General features: G+C 36.3%; 1 protein-coding gene across 5 annotated transcripts in view; it reads right to left on the bottom strand.

Moving 5' to 3' along the window:
* Positions 1 to 27,586, bottom strand: part of PPP1R13B (protein phosphatase 1 regulatory subunit 13B) — a 69,214-nt gene that overhangs the window by 18,545 nt on the left and 23,083 nt on the right. For all 5 annotated transcript variants that reach the window (XM_068192294.1, XM_068192298.1, XM_068192297.1 and 2 more), the window contains exons 2-4: positions 25,173 to 25,320; positions 18,646 to 18,765; positions 17,093 to 17,160 (exon numbers count right to left, since the gene is read on the bottom strand). In XM_068192294.1, coding sequence (XP_068048395.1) covers positions 17,093 to 17,160; positions 18,646 to 18,765; positions 25,173 to 25,320 — 336 coding nt within the window. The remainder of the gene's footprint in view (positions 1 to 17,092; positions 17,161 to 18,645; positions 18,766 to 25,172; positions 25,321 to 27,586) is intronic.

Genomic DNA, 27,586 nt, shown 5'->3' with positions numbered 1-27,586 from the left:
AGAGTGAGGACCATCAGAGCAGAAAGGAGGGACACAGACCATGCAGAGGGGCAGAAAAAGTGGAAAAGTGGATGGAAATGAGAACACTAAGAGACAAAACAAACAAGAAGAGAAAATAAGAGCCCTTATCCTACATTTAATTCAGATGTTTGGTAGCACTGGCACACAGTCCTGGTAAGGCACACATGATAACACACATGCAAGCAGGAATTTAGGCAGTAGGAGACTCTGAAGCTGCTTTCCTTTCCTAATATCTTCAGCATAACTGCCTTGGCAGCTTAAACTGCTGGTTCACATTATTGACCTAGCACAGGACAAGACCATATGAGAACCCTTAGATAAAGGGTCACTAAGAGAACATTGAAAGATGGTGAAAATTCTGATATATTGGGCTCATTCAGGGTAAGGATCTGTGAAAAACAGTCTGTACAAGTGAAGAAAAGTAAAGCTGATCCCCTTCAGATAAGTGACTATTAATTTGAATGAAATGCAAAGTATTAGCAAGGCTCACTCCTTTTGCATTTCAAAACTAACAGAACCTACAAAGTTAGGATAGAGACACAAATTATGAAAATTCTTTAAAATTCATACCATGTGTGTGACCAAATTTAATATGTTTTAAAACATGAACATATTGTTTCAATATATCCATAATTCTATCAACAAATATTTACATTTTTTCCACCAAATTACTTCAACCACACTTTTTGTTTGCAATCTCAAGAGAGTGCAATGTATCAAGAAAAATTCCAGAAGCTGACATTTTCTATTCAGAAAACCAAAACTCATAACCTTAGAACTGCAGGGTTTAAGAACAACTTCAGAATTTCCACAGAAAGAAAACACCAGTCTTAAAAAAATTATGCTGCAAAGTTCAGAATGGCCCAACATCTGTTTCAAAGTGTTTACATGTAATTCAGTTAATTTATAGGATCAATGTAAAAGCTGTACTACTCTAATAATTCAGTAAACAACGTAATTTTTTCACAAATTACATGACTACACTATTAGTCAACCAAACAAAAACTACATCACTTGCTACCCACAAAACAGTCAATACTGCCGAAAAAGAAAAAATAATTAAATATTTTGGATATATTGATAAATAATACTGTTTCAAATGCTTATAAAATGGAATGAGGTTTGCCACAACAAACCCAAACCAAAACAACCCCCCAGTGCCCAAAAGAGATCACACATCAGATTATGGATCTGATCACAGCTGACCCCATAGGAAAACTGATTTAGCTGCTCTGCTTTTCTGGGCCCACCCTTCGGATACCCAGCATGTATAGCCTGCAGTATTTGTACTTTACTCTCAGAAACTTCTTTTTGACACCACATTATCTCAGGCACTTCAAATGGCTTTTTACTTATTTCTACATCAAACTCCTACATAAGTATCAATTCTCCAACCAATGCACAATGAAGAACTGTTTCTTTAAGCTTCATTTAGGGAATTAAAATACTGTTTATTTTAAAGTAACTGAATTATTTTTCTACCTGAATTAGTATTTCATATTGCTGCATATAATTCTTCAAATAAGACAAACACCAATCATTAAAATGAGCCAGATTTGGTTCACTAACTTTTAAAGCTGCTCCATCTTGGACACATGATATAGACATGTCAGCTAAAATGTTTACATAAAGTTATTGTCCCCGCTTGAACATTTCCCACTGAGTAAGTTACGAAGTGAAATTATAATGCTTATTGGAAATGAAAACTGAAATTCCTATTACTAGTCAACATTAATGAAAAATTTTTAGAGTAGAGCAGTAATTAAGAGAGGTGAAGTCCACTCAAGATAATAATTTTCTATTACAACACAAGGAAAAATTAGAACTTACTAGTGTGTACTTTTTTTATTAGCATGACTTATGCAGACAAAGAGTCCTTCCCAATATTCTTTCAGGGCAAGTAACTTCTACGTACTTGTGGTCACCGAGACACATTTTATTATTAATTACTGACTAAAAGGCACTAATTGGCTAAGAAAGTAAGGAAGCTTCTACAAGTGCCATTCACAAACCAAAATGTACTTACTTGAGACAAGAAAACAAAACAGAAAACCAGATGCTGCTCCCAAAACACATTCAGGCTCTGCTGACTTCAGTTGGCATGAAAAACTGCCAGAAAAACAAACTTCTACATCTGCTTCTGCTGGGCTCTGCAAGCAATTCTTAAAAGGGGCTCAGAATGGCATGATGGCTTCCCTCTGGATCTCTGATTTTCAAAGTTCATAGAGGAATGTGTGTGAATTAATAGTATTTTTTCAATACACATATGTGCTTTTCCAGAAATATGCAACGTGCATCAGACTACACATAGTTTTCCCAATGCTTCCTTTCTTTCTCCTTTCATTACCAGTTGAAGTTAAAAACACTGATAGCCTATTGTATTTCCAGTAGAAATTTTGAGTATAACACTGTCCAAGAAACACAGAGATGTTTTATTCCGCTAAGTAATCTTGTTAAAAATATCTCCAGACTCAAAAAAGTGATATCTGTATAGGGATTGTAAGCATTTCAAAGTAAAAAAGGCATTTTATCACATGAAAATGAATTATTTTCTAAATGGATACTGTAGTCTTGAAAGCACAATGACAATAAGAAAACGGCTTGTAAAAGCACCAGAAACTAACAAAAAAAACACCCCAACCCAGTTTAATCCAAGAGTACAGAATTTTTACTGGTCTAAACAGGCATATTTGTAAGTCTCTCTCATAATGCCTGGTACTGTATTATTTTGTATCATGTAAATATAGAAGATTATTTATAAGATTAATGTAGATATTAGCATCTCCTTGAAGAAGCTATTAACTACTGTAAAATGTTCCATTTAGAAAGTCTAATGTCTAAAAACCTTTAATAAATGACAAAGCACAAGAATATGGCAAACAGTGATAATTAACCATTTAAATATAAACACCCTACTTTTAATGTTCACCTCACTGAATACCAACATCCCTTTCACTTCAAGAGCTATACTATACTTAGGGAAACGAAAAATAGACAGCTGAGGAAACACAGTCTTGAACCTGTAACTTCACTCGCAGTTTTCTCCTTTTCATCCACATGGCAAAAGCAGCAAACAGAGCGAGCAGAAGTCCTCTTCAACAGCAAATCAATTCTTTTCAGAGAGACCACTGCTGGTTTCAGGTCTCCAAATCAGCACAGCTCCATTTTTGAAGCAGCATGACAAACACTGAATCCTTCTTGTTGAGATCTAGTTGAATTGATTACTTCAGAGCACTTCATATTAGTTGAGTCTACTTGTAATAATCTGTATGCAAACACCACCACAGAAAAAAAGCCTCACAGTCCTTCTCCAGAACCTCAGGCCACGCCAGGCAAAGACAGTGCTGCGGTTTCAGTTCTTTAATGAGGCTGCTGGTTTCTCAGATTCTGACGTTTGTGCTGCTCCTAGCAGTTATTAACAATTCCATCCACGAAGTCAAGACACTCACCTCTCATAACAAACACGAGCCTATCACATTTAAGGTGCAGACCTCCTCCTTTCTCCTGCAGCAAGGGAACCAGACCTCCTACAGAACTGAATTCTGAAGGAGGTACTAAAAAGCCACTACAAATACCTACTCCTCCAGATTCCACAGATTCATTTGCTACATGGTGATACATCAAAGCAGACAGTTTTGCTGAATTGTAAATTTCTTTTCATTGATTCACAGCAGCATTTACACAGGGATGAACTCCTAAATGAAATGCCACAGAGCAAACACTGCATTATTAAGCACTGAGGAAGTATCGTGTATGTCTCACATAGGCAAGAATAATTTACACCTATATTCACCAATTTCTTAATATTGATGGGGATCTTAAAAAAATTATACTTATGTTATTTAACATGGACTTTAAAAGGGCATGATTAAAGATAGCATTTGTAATGAGCTCGAGTTTCAGCTTCTGACATCACCCTCCTACTATAAGCTAATATTTTACCATTTGATGATTAATATTTTTGAGACAGGTGAGATGAATAGTACAATAGTAATTAAACAGTTTGGGAACCAGTTTACAAGCAGCCTCAAAACAAATCATATCCTAGGCATTTAATTAAGGAAACAAACCTCCTTTAATATTTATTTCTACATATTAGTCTTGTCACTCCAAAAATTTATTTTCTTATTTCTCCTTCATTTCTATGCTGTTTAATATCACAAACTCCTCAATCTACATACTTCTGGGCTATTACAAATTGCTTACTCTTTGGCAACTCACAATGTAAATGAAAAACTGCACCTGAACTTAAAATATTTATTTGACAAGCAGGATGTATTACAGTCAAGGGATGGAAGCAATAAGGGCGGATTCCAGTGGTTTTTTGCCTTTACTCCCAACAGAAAACTCTCATTTAAGAGGAATCTAATTATGTCAATATTAAAATAAAAACCCCATGAGACCAACCTTTTGAACAGATTATTTTTTAAAATATGATAACTGGGATGTGGTCTGATTTTATGCCCTTTTTTTTGCCTCCACGCTTAACCCATGAAGATACTACTATTTGATAATTTTCTAAACTTGCACTAGTAAGAACGTTGAAAATAATAATGAAACATACACTGTTAAATATACACGGAAATACACACTGTTACGCTTTCAGAAGAGCTTTAGAGGAAAAACTAAATATTCAAAAGCTTTACAGATCACCATACGGACTGGTGGTCTCATGCTTTGGTTCAGCAACACCCAGCCACTCAAGCAGCCAGAAGAGCATAATGTAACCAACTAATTGAAAAAGAAAAGCAGAGTAATACAAGAACGTACTAATCATTTCCTGCATACTATCTCTTCGGATCTTCTTCTAGGTTTGCAAGAACCACCATGTCATTAACATCCCTTATCTATCTATTCCTTCTTTTTAGTTCACACCCATCTCCCACACAAATCTTCTGAAGTTCCCTTCCCAAAACCCTGCATGAGGAACCACAGGTTTAAGTAACCAATCTTCCTGAAACTGGCCAAGCTCCACCTTCTCCTGCGCATATTCCTGTACACTCAATCATGTACTATGAACTCTCACATATTTTCTAGTCTTCTTCCTATCATTCACCCCCATCACCTCCATCCTTTCTCCCTCATTTAGTACTTCTTCTCTTGTACTTTGTTCCACCACTCTGTTCCTCTCTTGTCACAGTCAGAAATTAATCTGAGGTTAAACCACCAATTGCCAAGGTCAACGTCACTTAAAATGTGAACCCAGCACACAGTTAAAAAGTCTATGCCTTAGCTTCTACTGTGGAGCCCAGAAGAGCTGGTTCTGGCTTTGGCCATCAAAATGGCCACCCAGAAAGTTTTTGCTTGTATTGCACTACTTTTAACCATCTTTATTAAACCAATATTGTCATTCTGTCAATAGTCAACCCATTTATTAAAAAGTCAATACAGAGCAGCTACTGAAGATAAAGCAGCAGATACCCCATCTGCAGCCCAGCTCCACTGTTTACTCTTCACATAGGCTGCCAGTCTAAAACTATTGTACAAATAAGGAAGATTTTGGTGAAATGACCTTTATAGCAAAAACAGAAAACAAACAAACAAAAAAAACCAAGAACAAAACAAAAAAAAACCCAAACGCCCCCCCCACCAAAACCAAACCAAAAAAAACCCAACAAAACCAAACCAAAAGGGCAATCCTTCTCTGAAGCCCTCCGTACCTTTCTTCTTGTGTTAGTAAAGGTAACCATATCCTCAAGGAGAAAAAATGTGAAAGAAATGCTCTTTACCCAAATGGGGACAACACTAGCATACCAAAGACTGAAGGGGTGGGGATACACACCCATCACCAAACCAAAACCACAATACTATTAGAGGCAGAAACTGCAAGAGAAAAATTCCAAGAAGCAACAACTTTGAGTTCGTGAAAGAATTTACATCCCCCATGTGGGCTTCATTGAGGAGAATTTCCATGGCAATTTTTGCCATGGCAAAAATAAAACATCTTCATCACCCTAACAGGAGAGCACAGCAGAGGTGAGAAAGATGCTGCAAGCTGCTCCTGAGAAGGCTTAAAATGGCTACATGGAAATGCACAGTAAATACTTAGGTTTTACTGCACATAGCGAAAGACTCAGCTTTCTATAATCCACTGCAGTTTTAAGTTGCTCTTACTTGACACAGGAGGGAATACAAAACTTATCTCCAGATGAGGGATTTACCTTTGCAGAGCTGTCAAATCCCAGAAATCTACAGAGCTACGTGACAAACAGAACTGGCAGATCTGGAACTAGGTATACGAGCATGTGGGCAAAAAGGGAGTGAAGTGTATTACATAAATGAACATTTTCCCAGAGCGAACCAGAATGACAACTATTAAATGAAAAGGGGTAGGTTTTCTCCAGCCGCTGAATTCCAGAGAGGGATCAGTGCTCTGACAATTCTCAGCCTCTCCAAACCAGGGAGCTGTCACCCCTGTGGGCCATCCCCCCATTTCCTCCCCTGTGTGGCATTTACAGCAAAGGAATAACAACTCTGTCTGAAGAACTCCACACTGCCAGAGCAGGAAAGAAAGGAACAGCTTGCTTTGCCTGCTGAATCTATCAAAAGACTTCCTAATTCTCCAATGCTAACTTGGACATGAGCAGCAGAAGCCCAGACAAGTTCCATCTTTGCCTTGAGCTGCATTCAAAATAACAAAGTTTGGGGGATGCTCTAAAAAGCCCACTTGGCAACAAAGCTTTAAGGGTTGCTGGTGAGAATACCCAGAACACACCTTGGGTACCCTGTCCTTGGCACAACAGTAGTGATGAGGGAAACGGAAGATATCTGAGTTTATTAAGTCCCTCCTGCATCAGACAGGCCTTATATGAGAAGTATGTGGCCTCCTTTTGCTCTCTGAGGTCTATAGGAGGAGATGGAGCATCTGCTGAAAATGAGCGATTCAGACCTCTGTAAATTTCTGAAATATACTGACCCTATATATCATCAAATTCAAGGTTTTTAATAGATTTTTGACCACATTTTCCATAAAACCTGATCTTAGTGACACACACAACAAACTTGAAAATCCTTTGCCTAATCTCATGTGTAATGCTATAAAAAGACAAAAGAAAGTACCTGTTTTTATTTAAACTAAAATAGAGTTTTTGCTGATCTCGACATGGATTATGTTATTTCCAGTTTAGTGGCTTTATCCACAGCTCAGCCTTGCATTTTTTTAATTGGGTCAGAAACATGCCGATAGCAGAAATCCATTTTAAAGAATCCAATGACAATAGCACGTGCCTTTTTTTAGCTTAATGGAAATGAACAAGCTAATTAAACCTAGAAAAGATACTCAGAATATTGGGAATTAAAGAAAATCTACCTAGTGTGTACTATCTCATGATAATAAAATAACCCTGCAATTAACATCACAAACAGAATTGGGTAATTTTACCCTAAAATCCTAAAATATTACTGCATCATGCAAATAAATACACTAACAGTTTATTACAATAAAGTTGCTTCAACTGCATCACAGTTTGGTGAAAAATGTCACATTATCTATAGTTGATAAAAATCTTAAACTCTCTCCATCTACAGTCTTGTTAGTAATTCCTCCAATTTGCTGATGCTCGTGAGTCACTCCATGATAAAATGTTTAAAGTCTACTCAGTACAAGCTACAGACTCCAGATATCCTGTTTTCCCATATTACTTTCTTAGTGAGGCTGCTATTTTAAGCAGAACAGCTATGAAAAGACAGAACTTAACGTAAATGAAAACAATGTTAGAATAGATTTTCAAAATTAGAAATGGATTTAAGCATATATTGAACATCTGCTACATCTAAAATAGACTGCTTATAAATTACTTCTAGGAAAGTAGCATCTGAAACTTGTTTATTTAAAGCACTACTTTCTTCCTTGTCCTTGTAGCCACTTTTAAACAGCCACAGAAATCTTAAGCATGCTTATATTAATGTCTTGGCTAAAATACCCAGTAGCTGATTTTTAATTAAACATCAACCTCATACTCCTAAAAAAAAACATGTTAAAAGAGATTATGCATTCTTGTTGAAATATCAGTTGTGCACAAGATCTCAGACATTTTTACAACACCAATCCTTTTACTCATAGTGATTTTGAGTCACAGACAAGTTACAGTACACATTGAAAAGACACTGTCTAGATCCTTTAGAAATGGTCTTAGAACTATATTTTTCTGGGTCTTTTCTAAAAGCAACAGCTTATTCTGATAGGATTTTTAAGGATGCTTAAGATGCAGTTATCGTTAGTCTGAATAATGTGTTTAGCACCAATTCTGTGTTTATTCTGCCCTTAACTGTTTCAATACAAAGTTTTTCTGTGATGCAATACTGTTCATATGAGAATAGTATAATGAAACATTTCTAAAACAAAAAAGCACTGAAAATAAGTATCCTGTAACCGAAAGATATGTTGTGACCTTAGCATACAACTTGTACTTCCAATATAACCAGACAGTCAAAAGCAAAAGTTGACAATGATATCTTGAAGTAATGAGCTTTTGATAAAGTCTTCAAATATAGGAAAGATAGCAAATGCATGTAAGAAAATCTGATAAATTTCAATTCAGAGATAAAGTGTTACAAAACCCAAGCTGGGCTGCATTCTGGTCATGTGACAGCTAAACCCACAATCATTTAAATTGAAGTGCAAAAGCTACACAGCATGCCCAAAAATAACATGCCCAAAGTGCAAAACAAACAAATTTTGAAAAGTAATTCATTACCTGTTCACTATTTTCCCATCTAACTGCAAGAGAGCACATCTTTATTTCGCAGCACCGCCCGTCAGCTGAAAACATTTCCGATGCTTCAACACGCTTCAGCTCCATCTTTCTGCTATCTTCTGTCTACACTACTGGTTTAAGAGTTTGTTGTGAGCAAGCCAGAACAACAACCCTGCACATCTTATGAGTTCCTGCATGGCTGTTTGGCTCAGTGCAATCAATAGTAGGTAGGATGCCTTTTAATCTTATTCCATATGGGATGCAGGTTTCCCCAAACTCTTTATCGATATGAAAAGCTGTGTCTCTGCATTCATCAGCAATCAGCTAACGGAAAAGGCTAGTGGATTTTGCCAGCAGTAAAAGACCTAATCACGGCAAGATCAAGCCAGCTGTCAACTGTAATCAGCTTGATTCATTGCACTTTTCATATTCAATGGAAAATGTTGAGCAATATACAGGTCTTTCACAGTTATCAAGTTAAACTGAAAGTATAAGACTATAGACAATTTTGCTTTAAAAGCACATGGATTATTTGTTCCTTTGTATTTTTGTAGTATTACCAATGCTGGGCCAAAACTGAATACCAAAGAAATCACAAAAGTCATAGATTTTTGTATGCAATTTTATTGTTTAAAGTGACAGCAAACCATACCACCTGAAACTTAACAAAGAGTTTTTTTATTAACAGAGACTGCCTAAGATAAAAGGCAAACAGCAGTGTCAGAATAGATACCACAATCTTATGCAAATAACCTTTCCAGTGTTTGCTATTTGCTTTTTCCTACATTATTCAGCTTTTTCTTAAATCTTCCATGCAATAAGATGAATATATGAGCCAGCAATAAAGCTAAAGCATGTGTGCAATAGCATAAATCAAGAATCTGCAAGCCAGAGAAGACTGGAACAAGCCAAAACCTAGACCTAAGGATTTTTAAATATTAAAAATGACAGAAAATACTAAACCCCATTAACAATTTCTTATGTATCTACAAATCAGGATAGTGTAGAAGATAAAACCCCAAAATATTAAAAGCTGTAATTTACCTTGTCAAACTCAGGAATAGAAGTTCTCCCTCTCTTCCTTCTTTCAAGAAAGTAAATCAAGCATGATTCACTGCACTTATACAAGAGATCCAGTCAAATGGGTCTCCATAAGAACACTGAAGAACTCTATGTCCAAGCACAATACAGGGACTATTCCAGTTGAATAAAGAACAGGCTTATTTTTAGCAAGCAAGTAAAGGTATGAGCAGGAGAGTACGATCATCCACTAGGAATACGAGAAGAAGAACAAGTTTAACTCCCTTGCTCCTAAATTAGCCAGAGGGACTTTCATTTTTCTCGGCTTTGATCCGAGGAAGACTGCAGGGGGAACAAACTTAGCAACCATTCGATCTGGAGGCAGCTGCAGAAACAACACAGAAAGGTTCACTCGCCTGGGAAAAATATGCAGGTGGGAAATAGGTATTCCTGGTGTCCAGAGGCAAGATGGACAGGAAACTAAATGAGCAAGTCAGTGAACATGGAACGGAGTGTCAGAGAAAGGAGGCCACAGCAGCACTGCATGAAAAACACCACAGAGACCACGGAAAAGATGAGAGAAAACACTGATCTGCAAATGACACAGCTACATAAAAGACAGAACTCTAACTGTGGCTTGAAAATGTACAGCTGGCCTTGCATGGACCAGTAGAGTCTCCTGCTCTGAACTGAAAGCTGTTCAGAGGCAGAGCAACAGTCCAAACTCTCAAACTTTCACATTTAAGCTCTCAGAGCCATGCAGTGAATTTCATAACCAGTCTCCTATAAAGATGTACAGAAATAAAGGAAAGCACAAGTCCTAAATTCCTTAAAACAACTTGATACTAAAATATTTGGTTTAACTAAAAATGATATTAATGTGACTGCAAAAGGATGCAGCTGTGACAAAGGGCATCGACGTGTACAGTGCAGGTGGTAAGGGCTGCACAGCAACACTTCAGAAAATTAACTAAACTTTAAGTAACCTTTACTTTGAGTTTATGTGTGTAATGTTAAACATCAGCTGAAACACTCATTCTAAATTGTTCTAACTTTATATAAGAGCCAAGCAGCTCAGAATCTGTATGTGCAGTGACAACTGGAAGCAATTCTTCACATGTTTCATTTATTTAGAAACCCAGGGAAAAGAGTGAATTGTATTGCTCCATGTCCACAACACAAAGATAGGAAAATAAATAGAGATTAAAACAAACATACAGACTTCACCTCCTCGCCCTCCCATGGATATCTGCAGCTAAGTATTGCTGTAAAACTGCAAAGCCATGAGTGAGGACAAGCAAAGCTAGACCTGTAAAAACAGGAACTAGAGGTAAAGGTTCAGTAAGTGGTGCAGTTTAGATATTTTCTCCTCTGCAAAATGGGAACACATCTGTTGGTTGTTCTGAACTAGAAAATCACATACTCAGTTCCCTTAACTTGTTGAACAGAACTCTCTTTGATGCCCAGAGGAGCAGCAGAACCACAAATCTGTAGACTGCATATAAGTGTGTGTAAATGCACACTGTATCATGCACTGCCTGATACAAGTCTGTATACTGTGACTCTCATATCCACAGCCATCTAGATAGATATCTGGTATCTAGAGTGACAGAGATTAAAAATTACCTAACTACATGGAGAAGACATGGAGGAAAACACTCCTTTCACAAGGTTCCAAGTAGGTTCCATGAATGCTCCCTGGTCCCAACTAGTCAAATAATCCTTAGACTCCTCAAACCAAACTAAGTCAGATGTTAGAAGTGAGTATTAGTCATAAACTAATCCTAACATAATTAAAATTGTTACAGGAAAATAATCACAGAGTAAGTGCAATGAAACCTATGAAATTATTCCCATAAAATCTAAACATATATTAACTTTGTCCATTATGGACTGCAATATATTTGAGATTGCACAGGACAAGTCAAAACACTGTTTTTATGAAATTCCAAATCCAAGAAAGATGTGATTCTGCCTAAAAGGTTTTAAGAAGGCCTCAGAGGGAGGTATGAGGTCAAGAGCATTTGAATTCACTACAGCTTCACAGAAATTCTTTCTATGGGATCAGACAATTATTAGCCTTCTAGAGATGCTCCCCTATATAACTATCCTTTACTGAGGCGTGAAAAGACTCAGATTTCTAGTCTGGCAAGAATTCAAAAGCTATTTGTATGCATTCAAATTAGCTTTAGACTTTATTTTGTTTTTCTGCTTCCTAATTTAATTTTTTTCCTTAAATCCTTTAGTTGGATTAGTTTTTCTGTATTTTTTTTAAGAGTAACATACTGCCAGCTGTCTGGAAAATGCTTCAGACAGACTTAAAGAACTCTATCAGTCTATGGAAAATCCAAACTCTATTAACTCTGACCTAGGAACTGAACTAGGAATTTGATGGTCAAAAGGTTGCTGTAGGGACAGCACAGCTTCCCTCTCTAACAGATAAACAATTTTCAGAATCTATACCTTATAAAAGGGAACATCTCTGACAGCAGACAAGTTTTTATCTCTTTAACAAAAGCAACAGAGAAATTTGCAGCAGAAAACTGGGAAAACTTGAATCTGATTTAATTATCCTTTTATTAGAAGGTCAAAAGGTTCCAGGAAGCTTACATGAATATTTCTTCAGAAAAAAATACTTCTCTGCAGACTGTCAGAATTGTTTGTGTATAAATTGTTTAAAATCATCTTTTAATGTATTATTTGCTTTGACTTTGCTATGAGACTCCTGAATCTAAATTTCAAGAATGACATAGTTTTCTGTTCATTTTAAATAAATTTGATTAAAACCTGTCTTATGTGAATGGCAGCCCCTTCCAAGCACACTGTTAAATGTTATAAACAGAGTGCTTAATACTTACAAGCTTATATTAAATTGAATTTGCGCTCAGCTTTGAAGAATAACTTCTATCCAGACTAAGCTCTTTATCCTTCAATAGTTCAAATGAGAAACTTCAAGCAAGTACATATAATGTATTTCTCATCTGAGTTTATTACTTCTGTTAAAAATGTGGCTTGTTTGCCTTTTTCCTCACAATTAGATTTATTATATCTTCACCTGACAGGTTAAGGAAACTTTTATTATTTTGTATGTGCAAGAATACTTTTAAATGCCCCCTAATAACAAAATGTACATTAGATTGTTCAATGCTTTTTTATCTGGTCACACTCATATGGATGAAACGGTTAAAACTAATGAACAATATATAATTCTATTCAGGGATTTTGGCCCCATTTGCAAGTCTATCTAATCTCTAAGCATAGAATGGGACAAGTCACACCACAGGCACCCAAAAGCAGTGTAGCTTTCCTGCTGTCATGATGGAGTGGAATACAGACTGCATCAGAGGGTATCCATGCTCCATCAGCAACCATACACTCTCTGAAATTAAATCAGTGCTACAAAAAACTGCCTTGTGTATACATGTATGTAGAAGTTTTAACACAGCTGTTAATGGAATTTCCCTAAGAATTCTCTCAGTTAAGAGTCTCCTGGTACTAAAACAGCTGGACTACCTGTTGTAATTTTTACTATAAGCCTCATTTGAGACACTTTAACAGAAATAGTGGGCATGAGTTCTTTATCTAATCAGCACAAAATTTTTAACACTCAACTTCATCTACTGGTAACAGCTTCAATACTAAGTAAATTTGGAGGAGTGTGTCTCTAGTTTGGGGTGATGGTCAAGTTTTCTTCCTCCACACAAATTTCCTTCATACTAAAGTTAACACAAATTCTGTAGTGAGATAAAATGATGTTCCACTTTGTATTTCTTGGCAAAGGCTTCAGTCAACATCCATTAGGAAAAAGGCTTATTGATATCATTCTCTCTAAATGAGGGGACCAAGTTTAGAAACAGCAAAAATAAGTTTAAAAAATTGGCACCAGAGACCACAAACAGAGATTTTATTGTCCCTAAGTAAATTATTATGTATAAAATAGTTTATATTTAAAATATATTATTTATCTATAAGCAACTACAGCAATTGAGTATTTCTTCATATACAGACTGTTTTCATTACACTAATCTACTTTTATTCAGTCCAATACATTTGACTTCTGTCACGTTCCTGTATCACATCCTTTTTTCCCACCCCGAACTACATCTGTTTTCCTGTTTTCTCATCTCCAAGAAATTTCTGGGTTATCTGATTACCTTTTCATCTGGACAACTGTCATCATCCAGTCAGTGCTCTTTCTGGAAGAGCAGCATCTGATCCACATCTCCTATTGAGGGCTGGCAGCTCAACTGGGATGGGGCTCCCCAGTCCCTCTCCTGTCTGCCACTGACCCCCAGTGGTTTCACCTATATTTGCTCTGCCTCACTGTTCACAGACTGCTGCTGCTGCTATGGAATGATGCTTGGATCATGCTAGGGTATCTGAAAGAAAACAAGACCCAGCATTTGGATGACCACTGTTTCACGGTCACCAATCACAGAATCAAAGAATGATTTAAGTAGAAAGGAGCCTCTGGAAGTCATCTGGTTCAATAAGCTCTGATTGAAGCAATTCAGACTGCTCAGGACTTTATTCAGCTAGATCAAAATTCCACAGACTCAGTACAGTCTGTTCCAATGTCTGTTGCTCTCAATGATAAAACATTTTTTCCCTTATTTATTTAGAATTCCCCTTGTTACAACTTGTATTCAGATCCAATTGGCTCAGTTATACAAGCTAAAGAAAGGAAGCAGAGGAAGAGGCAGCTGTTCTCAGAGAAGAGAATCCCTCCTGAGACACTGTCCAATCTCCCTGGCAAAAGGAAATGTTTAGTTATGTAAGTCTGATCTTCACTCATCTGTACCTTTGTGTAGTGGCAGAAAGAGATCAGGTCCCAACTGCAGCATAATACCACTTCTAAGAAAGAAAGTTGCAAACAAAAAGCAAACCCCAAAAGGTCACCTCTGGAATAAGAGCACTTGTCAGTTCACAAAACCTCACTGAGTTTTTCTTTTAGACTTTGTTATGCAGAATGCAAAGTTCCCAGATGAATACTTAAAGGTAAGTATTCTTTTTACAACAAATGGTTCACTGCTGGAAGAGACTTAGCCTATTCTATTTTTATGTTGAAAAATAATCTAATGAAATTTAAGCATTTACATTATGTGATTTTAAGTTAACCATTCTTTAAGGAATTGCTGATCAAGCACATATAATTTCAAAGAACAACAATAAAAAAAAAATCTTACTGCATATGACAAAATGCCAATTAATAGAATCATCTAAATTTAACTGGATAGATTGCCCATAATTTTTTCCAAGACTATTGGTTCAATCAATAAAACTAACATTCATCTTAAAGTTTTCTATGTATATCACGCTTGCAGCTCTACCCAATATTAAGCAAAAATCAACTATTTCATCCTTAAAGCAGGTACACATAATAAAAATATACCTGAATGCAGAGTATTTGATAAAATCTGAGCTGTCTTCAATGTTCCATTGGTTTGTGTTGATTTTAGGGCCAGTCTAACATTCAGCATGCCAGCAACAATGAATAAGCCTAATGCATTACGTAAGTGTAAGCTGATTAAATCCTTGATCCTGAAGCCACCTCTTTTTCCCCCTCCCCCTCTGATTTAAAACTTAGCACAATTTAAAATCTTAGTTTTAAACACTTCCAAAACCTAATTTGTACCATTTTTACCATAAAACCCACTACAGTTTTACATTACTATAATGCCCTCAGGTTTTAGTCTTTCTTCTGCTTTCATAAACCTGGTATTTAATACACTTAATTTCCTAAACCTCGTAAAAGTCCTTTTTAAAGTGATCAGTTCCCCAACAAATTTTAATGTTATGGCCAACTTTTGGGATTAAAAAAAAAAAAGAAAAATAAGTGCCCTGAATGGAATGAAGATAGAAGTGTTATTCAAGTTATCAAGTCTGAGCTTTACCCATAAAACTCACAGCAAATTTAATTCAATAGAGAGCCATGCTATCATAAAGCTTGGCCATGCCAAGAAGTGAGACTGTAAGGCATTCTGCACATGCCAGTCCTAATTTCCAAATATACTGTATCTCAAATGTAGTGTCTGAGCTACAACCCACATGGAGGAGTGGATCAGGGGAGGTCACGAAAGAGTTATGTTCCCCAGCACTTTACAGCACCATGATCTCACTACATTGTCAATATGACAATGGCAGCAGGATAAACGGATCCGTGCAGCAGAGGGTATCAGCCAGTGTTCTCTACGGAAAAGGAACGCAGAAAGCAATACATGATTAACTGTTTTGAATAGGGAAAAAAAGTCCTTGCCCTAGGTCCACATGCCATACAAAAAAAAAGCTGCAAAGAGCTGCAAACTGACTGAACAACTCTGTTGCTACATGGGAAAGCGTGTGATTTTTAAGTGTTAATTATCAGGCAATATACAAGCACAGAACTGTTGAATCTGCACAATTGTTTTTAAGATTGTCAGACTGAAAAAACTTATTTGTTTGCTTTTAAACTTTAAGTATTATTTTACTCTGAGAAAGAACCATACGCACATTTGTAAAGTGACAGTGCTTTATTGAGACAATACAACTATGACTTGGTGAGTTCAAATGTGTCTATTGAAATTTTAAAATGTTTGAACATAGCTAACTATAGCTGGAGTGTCTCAGTAAAGGCAGCAGAATGGTCCTGAACAAACAAGAACAGACTATGCTTTGCAGAATCTTCATTAGTATTGAAGATGAGACAGGAGAGAAGAAAGTAAGGAGAGTTTCAGCTCAGGAGTAGAAGGCTTTTAAGCCATATTAATTTTGAAAGAGATATACTATGGTTTATGTATAAAAGAAAATGTTCAAACCAGGAATCACAGGTTGCCTATGGTATGTAATTTGTATTTTAAATTAGAAATCTAGTAATACATTAGTTAAACAACCTCCATGTGTAGAAATTAATCAAGTGCATAAAAGTATAAAGTGATGGCTCTGAGGGGTATTCAAGCTCTTCTACCAGCGTCTGAAAAATCCCAGTTCACAGATGCGTGCTCATATTTCAACATATAACAGTATGTCATGAATCAGTATCAGTAAGATAAATCAACTAAAAGATATATGGACAGGCAATTTAAGTCTGAAAGAATAATGTAGCTTGTTTTTACTTCACACAGAATGAATACAACAGATTAGAACATGAATTAGTAAGACTCTGGGGCTTCTCACATCACGTAATTTTCTAGACAGAATTCAGAGTAATTGATGAAAAAGACACATTGTCCCATTCACTTTCTAACAAAATCAAAACAAAACCAAGATTAATATATTTTTCCCCAGTTCCCATCATAACATACCTTGAAAAGTAATAATTTTTAAAACACAAAATATTTGAGTGGTGTTGATCCAAACCTTTAAGATTTATTACTTACCCCATTCTCTGTTCGTTTCTCCACAGGTATATTTATACCATTTCTTTGATTTTGGGCTTGACGTCCGCCTAAAAGTAAAGCATCACTCTTAGTGCAAAGTTCAGTTTTCAACACAAATGCATTTTACTCTCAAGTCTGTTGTCATATGTTATGAGAATTCTGTTCCAAGAATTTGTATCAAACTTTTACCTGTGAATTTTTATTCTGCTAGTTCCAACTTTTTCTTAGTAAAGGTACTTTTTGTAAGCAGTGAATCAGCAGAAATAAAGCCTTTACTTCACAGAATTCCTCAGTTAAAAGTACAGACATGCAGCTCTATTTTCCTGACTTCTCTTTAGGCAGAATGTCAGGAAGGGCAATATACTCAAGTTTTGTATTTTGTGTCCATAAGAAGCAGTAGCTTCAACTGAACACATTATAAATTAATATAGTAGAGGAAGCTTTTCTAATGTCTAACTTATAAACAACTTTAATCTAGAAATCTATCCATAGCTCAATGATGAATTCAAAAGCCTTGCAAGCATGGTTCAGGAGTAATGCTTTCCTTGTACATTGAAATTATTTGGCTTTAAGTCTATCTTAAATTTCTTAACATACTTTATATTTGTATTGCCCAAAGGATAACAGACTATTTTACAAGGTATGTAATTAATACAAAGTCCCCTCACCCATTTTTGGGTCTGCTATTTCTGCATACAAAACAAGCAGGAAACACTTAAAAATAAGAGAAGCCTCAGCTGAAAGCAATAAGAACTCAGCAAAGACTTGAAATCCTGTTGTTAGAAGTAGTCAGATTAGTTGAATGAGTCAGGATAATCTGGGCATGCAAACACACCTCTCTGAGACACCTTTCCTGTCCTTCAGACAATCTGACAGACATTAAGTCTATAATTCACAGCCTCGAAACTCTTCTCATAGATTAAGCACAGTCTACACCAATAAGTTAGCTAAAACACTTCTATTTTTTTATTCCAGTCTTCTAAGAAACTCCGCTTCACAGGGCACTGTTTCATATAAACACTTCTCCTATAGAATCAAGCAGACCAGCAATTTTTCAAGATGCAAATTCTCATGACTATTAAATATACCTACATGAAGTACTGAGAAAGCAAAGGCACTGAAACCTCTGCCAGTGATGTCTCTAAAATAGATCTGAGTTTTTAAAGGAGGCAAAGGAGTTTACCAAGTCTTTCTCTGTGAAACTGAAAGAAGAAAAAAGAACTATTCTACCCTCTCAAAATGTAGGGACTTTCTCTCAGTAAGAAAAAACTACATCAAGTCTCTAATATCCACCAATTTTTTGGGATCCAAATTAAGCAGAATACAAACACATCTTCCTATTACTCAACAGACTGGTAAAAAATTATTCTAAAGAAGAGAATTGGTGAACAAGAATAAAGGTGCCCCTGAGCAAGGTTCAAAATGGCTTTGGTACAAGGAAGTTGTATTACATATAACCACTGAGGTTCACTGAACGAACTGAAAACCAAACTCACTTCAGAAATCTTTTAAAATCTGTTTCAGTCACAACACTACAGGATAAATGTACTCACTCTGTTCATTGCTTTCAGCTGGTGACTCTTCATGACGAAGAAAAAATTTCACCTCTTCCCTGCGGGGCCCCCACTTCTGTAGGTGGTCATACATCATGTGATCAAAGGGAATGGGGCGCTCTAGAAGAACAAGAGCAAAAAAAAACCCTCATCACAACTCCTTAAATTCAAGCAGGGCTATACAGAACTCTTATTAATAGTCAGAATGTCCTTTTTGGTAGCAATTCCATCTATGTGATGTATTTTGTCTTACACAAAGTCCAAGAAACAGGCACCAACTGGATGTATGGTACTAAAAGCTGGCCTGTTAGTGTAACAGCTCACTGCTCCACAGTGAGCAGAACCAGTGGACTACAGAACCAGCTTGCAAATCCATACCACTGTTTAGGAACCCTAATTTAGGAAATAGCAACTTTGCTCCCCATCACCACCAAATGGGCAATTTGTTCTTTTAATAAAATGATTCATTCAATTTGAACCTCTGGGTTTCCACACAGACAAAAAGCCTTAACATTATATTGACATTTCATCTCCTATGAACTTGAGCAGGTACTCCCACTCTAATACTCTTTGCCAGACACAAACTTCCAGTATATGTGGAATTACTAGCAACTCTTTGAACAAATAAAGACTAAGTTCCATGCAACAGTAAGTCTCTTTGCTTTCCCCCAACAAAACATTTGCATACAGTAACTATTTCTTCTAAACTGATCATATATATTGTTAGTAAGAGACTGCACACGATATATTTAGTATTTCAAAATGAAAATACGTTTAATAAGACAAGTTTTTCACTGCTTCCATAATTACACTTGCATTTTTTACCAGGTGTTTTTATTAAGATAATAAAATCCCCATTTTGAGATCTAATACTAGACTAATACTAGACTAGCTAAGGTACCAAAATACATCTTCTAACCAGAATAAAATTTCATTGTATTATATACTATACTTTGTTTTTAAAAGCAAAATACTTTTGGCCTCCAAAACCCAAACCACACTATCTCCTACTGGGAAAAGTACCACTAAGTTTGTTATCCATTTCATACTTCACTCACTTGACATGAGAAGACAAAATTATTCAAAGATATAAGAGAAATCTTGGGGAAGGCTTGGGCAAACCCATTCACTAATATACCTTTATGTAATGAAATTTACCTAAATTTATATACATTATGAACTACATAGATGTACATGTCTTGATGCTCTTAGGATACTTAATTGTTAAAAACAAATACATTTTATTCAATTGTTTTACAATGCATTTAGTACAATAAACTTTTGTCAAAATATGTCATGTCAAGTAGGTATGTGATTAGCCACAGTTAGATCTAGCTGCTTTCAGTGGGAAGAGTAATTCAAATCACAAGCTAATCATATTTATCAGGTGACTCGTTACTTATCTTTCTTAAAAAAAAAAACCTGCCCCAAAAAACCCAACTCCCCTAAAACAAAGCAACAACTACATTTAAAAAATAGATTATTTGCTTCACTTCTTCCTGTTGCTCACTCAAGTGGTAACATAGAAACATTGTCGATAACGTTTAAGCACACAAGAATAAGGTCAGCAGCTTATTACTACTCAGTTCTTGAAAAGGTATTTTAAAAGCATGATTTTCAGGTTTTTCAACTCCTAAACTAAAGTAAGGTTTCAAGTGCTTTGAAGCATATCCACTAAAATTGCAGCATGAGTCTTCTAAAGATCACTGAATGTAAAAATATTTAAGTGGTTTAGTTCAGAGACTTTAGAACACAAGATATGAATCTTTAGGAATTTCTCCCAAACAGAAAAATTGTTAGGCAAACCCAGCTGTAACAGGGATGGACTAATTATGGAATGGTGAGGAGTAGCTGCAGCTTCACTCCTGGTTGAGCTGGTCTCCCAGTAAAAGTAAGGCCTGATCCCAGGAGCTAGACAAAGTAAGAGATGTCATTTACATAATGCACCTTCAATAATTAAGACTAATATTTTCCAGACAATGACAATGGAAAGAAGCGGCAAAGACATTTTCTTCTGGTTTAGCAATTCTTTCACAAAACCAGTTTGGGATGTTATCCTAAAGTAGGCAGAAAACAGGTTATAGTAGTAACAGCATCACCAACATCATTGAAACAATGAAAAGAAAGGTGGAGCAGCACTAACCATTCTGTGCAACCTGGCTACATGAAACAAATTCAGGAAATAAAGAGGAAGAAGAAATGGACATTAACATTAACACAAGACATGGTCAGAACTGAAATCCCCATTCCTTCCTACAGTTTAAATCCTTTAAATCCATAAGAAGTGCTAGAAGAAAGCATGATTTTATATTTGTAGTATAATAGTACAAGAGATATTTTCTGAAAATCCCTGTTCTTTAAGAACCAAAACCGAATCAAATCAAAACAGAGAAACACTACAGTTACATCTTTCCTGGTTGTTATAGCTTCAGAAATATTTGTCAGTATCTGGTTTCTCAAAACTATTTCAAACTTTAATTTAAAAAAAAAAATAAATAGAAGAGAGCATTCTGAGAGTGTAAAGAAAAAGTTAAATAGGAAAATGGATGTAGAGTAATAATAAAAAGGCTGGATTCCTATACTTTAGCAACACATCAGAAGTGATCTAAAGAACATTTGTTTTCATGAATAACAAAGCAGAAAGCCATGATAAATGCATACATCAGTATTAACTGAAAAAGCTGCCTTAGATTTTAAGTTGGATCAAGATTCTAAAATATTTTTGAGAAATGAGCTATACTCTCTTCAACTAAAAGTTTAGAGGATGGGCTAGTTTTAAGTATTCCAAAACAAAATGCCCTGTAAATCTGCAACACAGATACTGCACCAATGTTTCAGAAAAGAGTTGCAAAATTCTTCTGCTGGAGCTACAAATCCACTACTTAAAAGTAAGTTTCAGTCTTCAAAATCTGTTTTTATCCTGATTTCAAGGATCCTGCTACGTGAAAGAAAGACATTTATGCCTCCTCTACATGAAACCAGAATAAAATAAAATTGATTTTCTCCATAGGGGAGTTTGCTGTGATATCTGGAATGAGTTTTTCCCTGTTCAGGTTTGCTTACACTCAGAGTAAGAAACTATTTCTTTTACACTCTCTTGCCTCCTATGTTACCACCACACTGAGGAAATACCTGTTATGACCATTTGCTGAAGGGCATTCCAGGTGTAAATGAACTGAAAAATTCAGTACTGGGTGGATTTAAAGGTTGTAATCAATTCTCTTGAAACATACTACAAGTTCCTGGCATCACACCTGTCTTTGACACTCCTTACTGACTGCTATTTGCAATAACAGGGGAACGAGGAAGAACATTCTGGTTTTGTCTCCTGTTACAGCATGAGAAATCCTTGCAAAAAGAGTAAGCTTCAAACTGACAAAGCCTGATATATCAGGCACAAATTGACTTTTCAACTACTTTTTCATCTCAAGAAACTGGAAAGGAGAGGGAAGAGAGAATGAAATACCAAAATCAAATGTGAATAAATTAAATGCTTAGGCCATGCAGCTCTGAGAAGAATCAGTTTCTTGACTCTAATGCAATCAACATCTAAACTATTTTACAACTCTTGTGAAGCCCTCAGCCATTTCTTTGTCACACAAAAGCAAACAAATGAAAGCTACAATAATAAATAAACCAGTATGTTTTCCAACAGCTAAGCTATTGTAATCTTCCTCTGCACTGTAGAAATCTTACATAATTTTTGGATTTAGTAACATTTTTCTGGAAGAAAATTGGTCTCTTATCCTCTAAAAATAAAATCAAGTGTTTGTCATCTACTTGTACATACACATTCAAAACAGGAAGACTATTAAAAGAGACGGTATTTTGTTAGAGCAATACAGTTCAGAAAGGCTTTTGGGCATGCAAACTGTTATTTGTACCTGATGATAAGATTACAGTCCACAAACCCCAGTGCTTTGAATTTGAATAGACATGCATTATTCAGCTGGGCCACCTAAAAGAAGCTGTGGCTACCTGTAGAGCAGAGGAGTTAAGCACATTCACAAGAGGCCAGGCGGACTCTCTCTTATGGAGGGAGGTGTAATTTGTCATTTGTGCCACAGGGAGAGACTGCCAGGAAAACAGACCACTCACACAGTCTGACTAAATCTAACGTGTTTTTTCACCCCATGATTTGCTGTATTAACTTTTGTTTTGAATTTTACTTTCCAAAATGTTCTCTGAAAGAACACTTGCAGATCTCTTGAGGATAAGGGTGAGGGATCAGAGACAGTGTAATAAAAGAGATAAAATATGCTTTTCCACTAGCACAACATGCAGCAGTTTTACTGCAAATTGCCTCACACTTCCCACTCAGAACCATAGTTTAAAGTTTGTTGTAACTGTCGCATGTAACTGTTCAGACTCTTGTTTTCTACATCAGATCTCCACTCCAGGCAAAATTATGTTTAAAAATTTCAGTGGAAAAAGTTCAATTTAGCTCTCAGAAGAAGCAGAAGGAAAAATTACCATATATTTGCCCAGGTCATTCCACTGAGAAATCTACGTACCCTAGACTTTGGGTCAAGAAGCTGAGGTCACAGATTTTCTAACAGCATCCTATATTTAAGAACTATAAAATGAACATTTGTGCTGAAAGTCCCATCAGAGAGCCTTAAAACCAATGTGCAGGATATAATTTTTGCCGACACTACAGAGCAAAGACCCAGAAACATAAGCAAGTGTTTTATTTCTTCTTTCATTCTCTCCAGTATTTTCTATGCTACACCTTCAGTAGAATAGATCTATACAGTTATCACCTTGGGAATTTAGCAAGTAAAGCTACCTTTCTGAAAGCACCTTCATGTGAGTTTTACCAGAAGCTCAGAGCTAACTACAGGTAGAAGCTCTGGGCAGGTCTCTGCTCCTTCACCTAAGTGTCTGTATGTAGATCTCCACTTCAGAAAACTGGGTGAGATTAACAGAAAACAACCAACTAAAAGCAGACATCTCCTTATTCTGTTCGCAGTAATATCCAGATCTCCACTGACTTTAATGGGATCGAAGAAAGATAATTCTTAGGGCAGATACACAAAATTTAGTCTCAGAGTCTTTATCTCTCCATTGCAACTTCATGGATAAACTCTATTTCCCACTTTTTAGAAGCTTGTAGCTTTCAATATCTAACACTTTGAGAAATAAAGTATTGGAAAATATTAGGAATATCTGAGTGTAGTTGAAGTCTGCAGATCTATTTTAGAAATCTGTGATGCACTTGGCATCATAGACTCCATAACCTAAATTTCCAATTTGAAGATGTTTGAACCATTCTTCAAGTTCTATCCTTAAAGACAAGTTTTCTAACTAAGTGCGTACAGAATTTGTGCTCCTAGAATTGCAGGCATACAATTCTTAACCTTTCCCTGATTCACTCTTGCCTAAACCCTGAGGCTTCCACCCAGGTAGGAAATCACTTCTTCAGGTACCTTTTCCTTTTACAAAGTCTTAGAACAGTTTAGAAAAAGAAGAAGCATAGTTTTTGTATGAAGGAAATATTCTGGACTGCCACTATGTAAAAGTTCCAAAGGCATCTGAATAATGCTGTTGTGTTTGTCTGGCAAAACAGGCCCCAATCGAAATACAACACCTCTATACAAAATTTAGGAATTCAGTATCAAGTTATGACCTCATCAGCCTTTATACAGAACAAATTACATTAAATAGGGGTCACTTAATTAACTAAGAGATAAGAATGGGGGATTGAAACTAGATGATCTGTAAGGTCCCTCCCAATCCCAACCCTTTCATGGTCCTATTCTATGATTCTATGAACATGTCTGTTATCCCATCCACCAACTGTACTTCCATCCATCCATTGATAAACAATAACCTGGAGGTTTGTACTACATGCAACTACAAGAATCCATTTAAAACCACAATCTACCGTCCATGGATTTTGACACATTCCTGAAAAGAACTGCCTGCCTCACAATTCTGTGAAATAATAATTGCAACACAAATAGGATATGGACATAACTACCTGCTCCAAGAGAGGCTGGCAAATTTTTGAGAAGAAATGTTCACTAACAGATGACAGATACTAGCTAGGTCCCATTCTGCCATAACACTGTCTGCAGAGCATCTGCTATTCATGATACAGAAGGAAAAAAAAATCTATACCCTTTCTTAAATTTCAGCTAGAGTTCACATGCTAGCAGTGAGGAAATAGGACTGGAAAGAATGCAGGTGGTGATCTGCACCCACTGACTGCAAAAACATCATAACGAGATTCCCTGCTGTCATTTAAATACCCTCCATCCTATTAGAAAAACAAATACAGAACACTAACAGGCCTTACACATGCATTTTATCAAATGCTTCATGCTGAGGAAGAAAACAGAAAAGAGTTAAGCATTACATTAATCTCTACAGTTATTTGAATTACCATCCTTTGTGTCAAAGTCTACTAGACTAGAAGAAAAAAAAGTACAATATGTAATTGAAGTAATTAGTATTGAGAAGTCACTCTTTTTTTATAATTGGTACACATATTAAAATCCATTTCCAGTGAACATTTTACTTACCATTTCCACGCCATACTTCAGCCAGATGGCAGCTTCCTTCTCCAGGCTCTTTGCAGAACTCCACTACATCACGACAAGTTGTTTCTGGTGTAATTGGAACTTCTGTCAGAATCTGTTCATTGTTGCTCAGAAACACAGTTAATATCATCTGAAAGACATAAGAAGAAAAGTAGCAGAATATTTAAAAAAAAAGAGAGAGAAACAAAAATAAGATTATGGGTAAATTCTTTCCCCCTCTGTAAATGGAAATGTATGCCTAGGATTGGTTACAACATTCCAAAGTTGTTTTCAGTTTCCTGTAACTTTGACAAAGATTTAGTCCTTTGTGTTCTTTTTTTTTTTGACAGTACACTGAATTGACAAATTATTTTTATAAAAGCTTGAGTTGAAATGCTTTAGTTCTGTCTGAAAATAAGGTTGAGAAGGAAGGAACAAGTTTCAGCTGTGTTAGATGCTTGAAATCATAGCACTTAAATGTTGAAAATAAATTCACACTTTGGCAAAGTAACCAGAAGCTTCAGGATGTACTCAAAGACAAGTATTCCTAAAATGCACTAAATATTCTGAAAGACACCTTACCCTAAACTCCTGCTTAAAATTAAATTTATAATTTTATACATTCTCTCTGTACTTTAATTCCCATCTGTAGTGACAACACTGTTCTGTAAACAGTGGATGGAAAAGAGAGAACATGTTTTAGAAGGCAAAAAATACCATAACAGTAAGTGTCCCTAAAGACACTTATAAAGTGTCTTTATTATAAAGTTAGCAACTTTTCCTGCAATGAAAGTTCTGCCAGATCTTTCCCATAAACAAAATGTGGCGTCACATATTGTAATAGAGCCTAATAACAGCTCTTCATTAAACGAGCACTCTCCAGGTAAATAAAAGTTGTGCTCCAATTTCCATAGGCAACTCCTAAAAACATTCGTAATACTTTTATCTGTGGGACACATTCATCAGCCAGACTGGAGACTGACATTAATAACAGCTAGATACTGAGTAAGAGCAGTCTGTCTACTTTAGAAATAGACACAGGACAAATTCCAGGAAAGCCCAGGCTACAAGCTCTCAGTCTCGTCAGTCCTCCAGGCTATTTCAGTCCAGGTTTCTACTCTCCCTCAGCCTGCCAAGTCTGCATGCTGTGTCCTGAAGTTTTCAAGTACCTACACTTCAACACAAGAAGCAGTCAAACAGAACTGAAAATATACCAGAATTCACCCCCGAGTTTTTCCAACAGCAGCATAAAGGAAGACATGGTAAAAGCTATAATACAAGCTAGAGGAAACTACAGGATGCAGCCAACAGATAATAATGAAAGTGCCTGTAACCACCCACTGTAAACAGCTCAAAACATTATTGTTCCTCCAACAGGAGATTCAGACAATCTCAATATTCAGTGACTCTAGTTATATAACATGTGACTGATGTTGAATCTACTAGTGGAATTTGACCTCGTATTTAAGAAGAAAGAGTCACATACATGAACATAAACCAACAGGCTTAGAAGAAACCTTAAGAGGTCATCTAATGCAGTCTCTTGGCCTCAGGCAGGATAAACTATTATTCTGCAGAGATGCTTGTCTAACCTGTTTTGAAAAGCCTTTCATGATGGAAATTCCACCACTTCCCTAATCCATCCACCCCAGAAATCCAGGGATTCCTGTGGCAAGAGGAAGTTTCTTAAAATCTAGTTAAAATTTTCCTTACCACCATTTAAACCCCCTAGTTCTTCTAGCCACAGGGGAAATAGAAAACACATTTTTTCCTCTTTTTCCCTCCACAGTTAAATTTAAAGCACATGCAATATGTAAGTAAATTAAGTAACTTAAATTAAACAACACCAGTTTAACAAAGCTATTAGCGCCAGTGTACCAAAGAGATTCCCCATAGCACTCAATAGCAGTTTCAGAACAAAACCCCAACTTTTGAAGCTTTTTGAGAATACCAATAGACCCTGGCTTTACTGCCTTATATGTATGGAAGACCCGTTTTCTTGGTATGAAAGAATATACAGAATGTCTTAACATCATGTGACTTTACATGGTTTCCAGGTTTTGATTTCCTTATTGCTGTAAAAGTAACACTAGCCCAGAAAACCTGTTTTATGTCTTCAAGATTATATATCTGCTTCTGCAGACAAACTGAAAGAGAAAGAAAGTCTTGTAGATGTGAGTTATCCTAATTATCTCAGTCACTTCTCCATAAATTCTGATCTCAAGCACTACATAAACTCACAGTCCCCGTGGCAATACCAGGACAAGGTTTGCTGTACCTCCATCACACCACCTGACTCCCTCAGCTCAGAGGGCAGCAGTATTGTCCTCTGCAAAGCTGGGTGGCACAGTTTCAGTCCAGGGAAAAGTATCTCATTAATGAGGAAGCAAGGTGCTGCAGCCAACAATTGGCGTAAC

Source organism: Anomalospiza imberbis, chromosome 6 (genome assembly GCF_031753505.1).
Source record: "Anomalospiza imberbis isolate Cuckoo-Finch-1a 21T00152 chromosome 6, ASM3175350v1, whole genome shotgun sequence".
Classification (NCBI taxonomy): domain Eukaryota; kingdom Metazoa; phylum Chordata; class Aves; order Passeriformes; family Viduidae; genus Anomalospiza; species Anomalospiza imberbis.
This window is presented reverse-complemented; position numbering and strand designations above follow the sequence as displayed.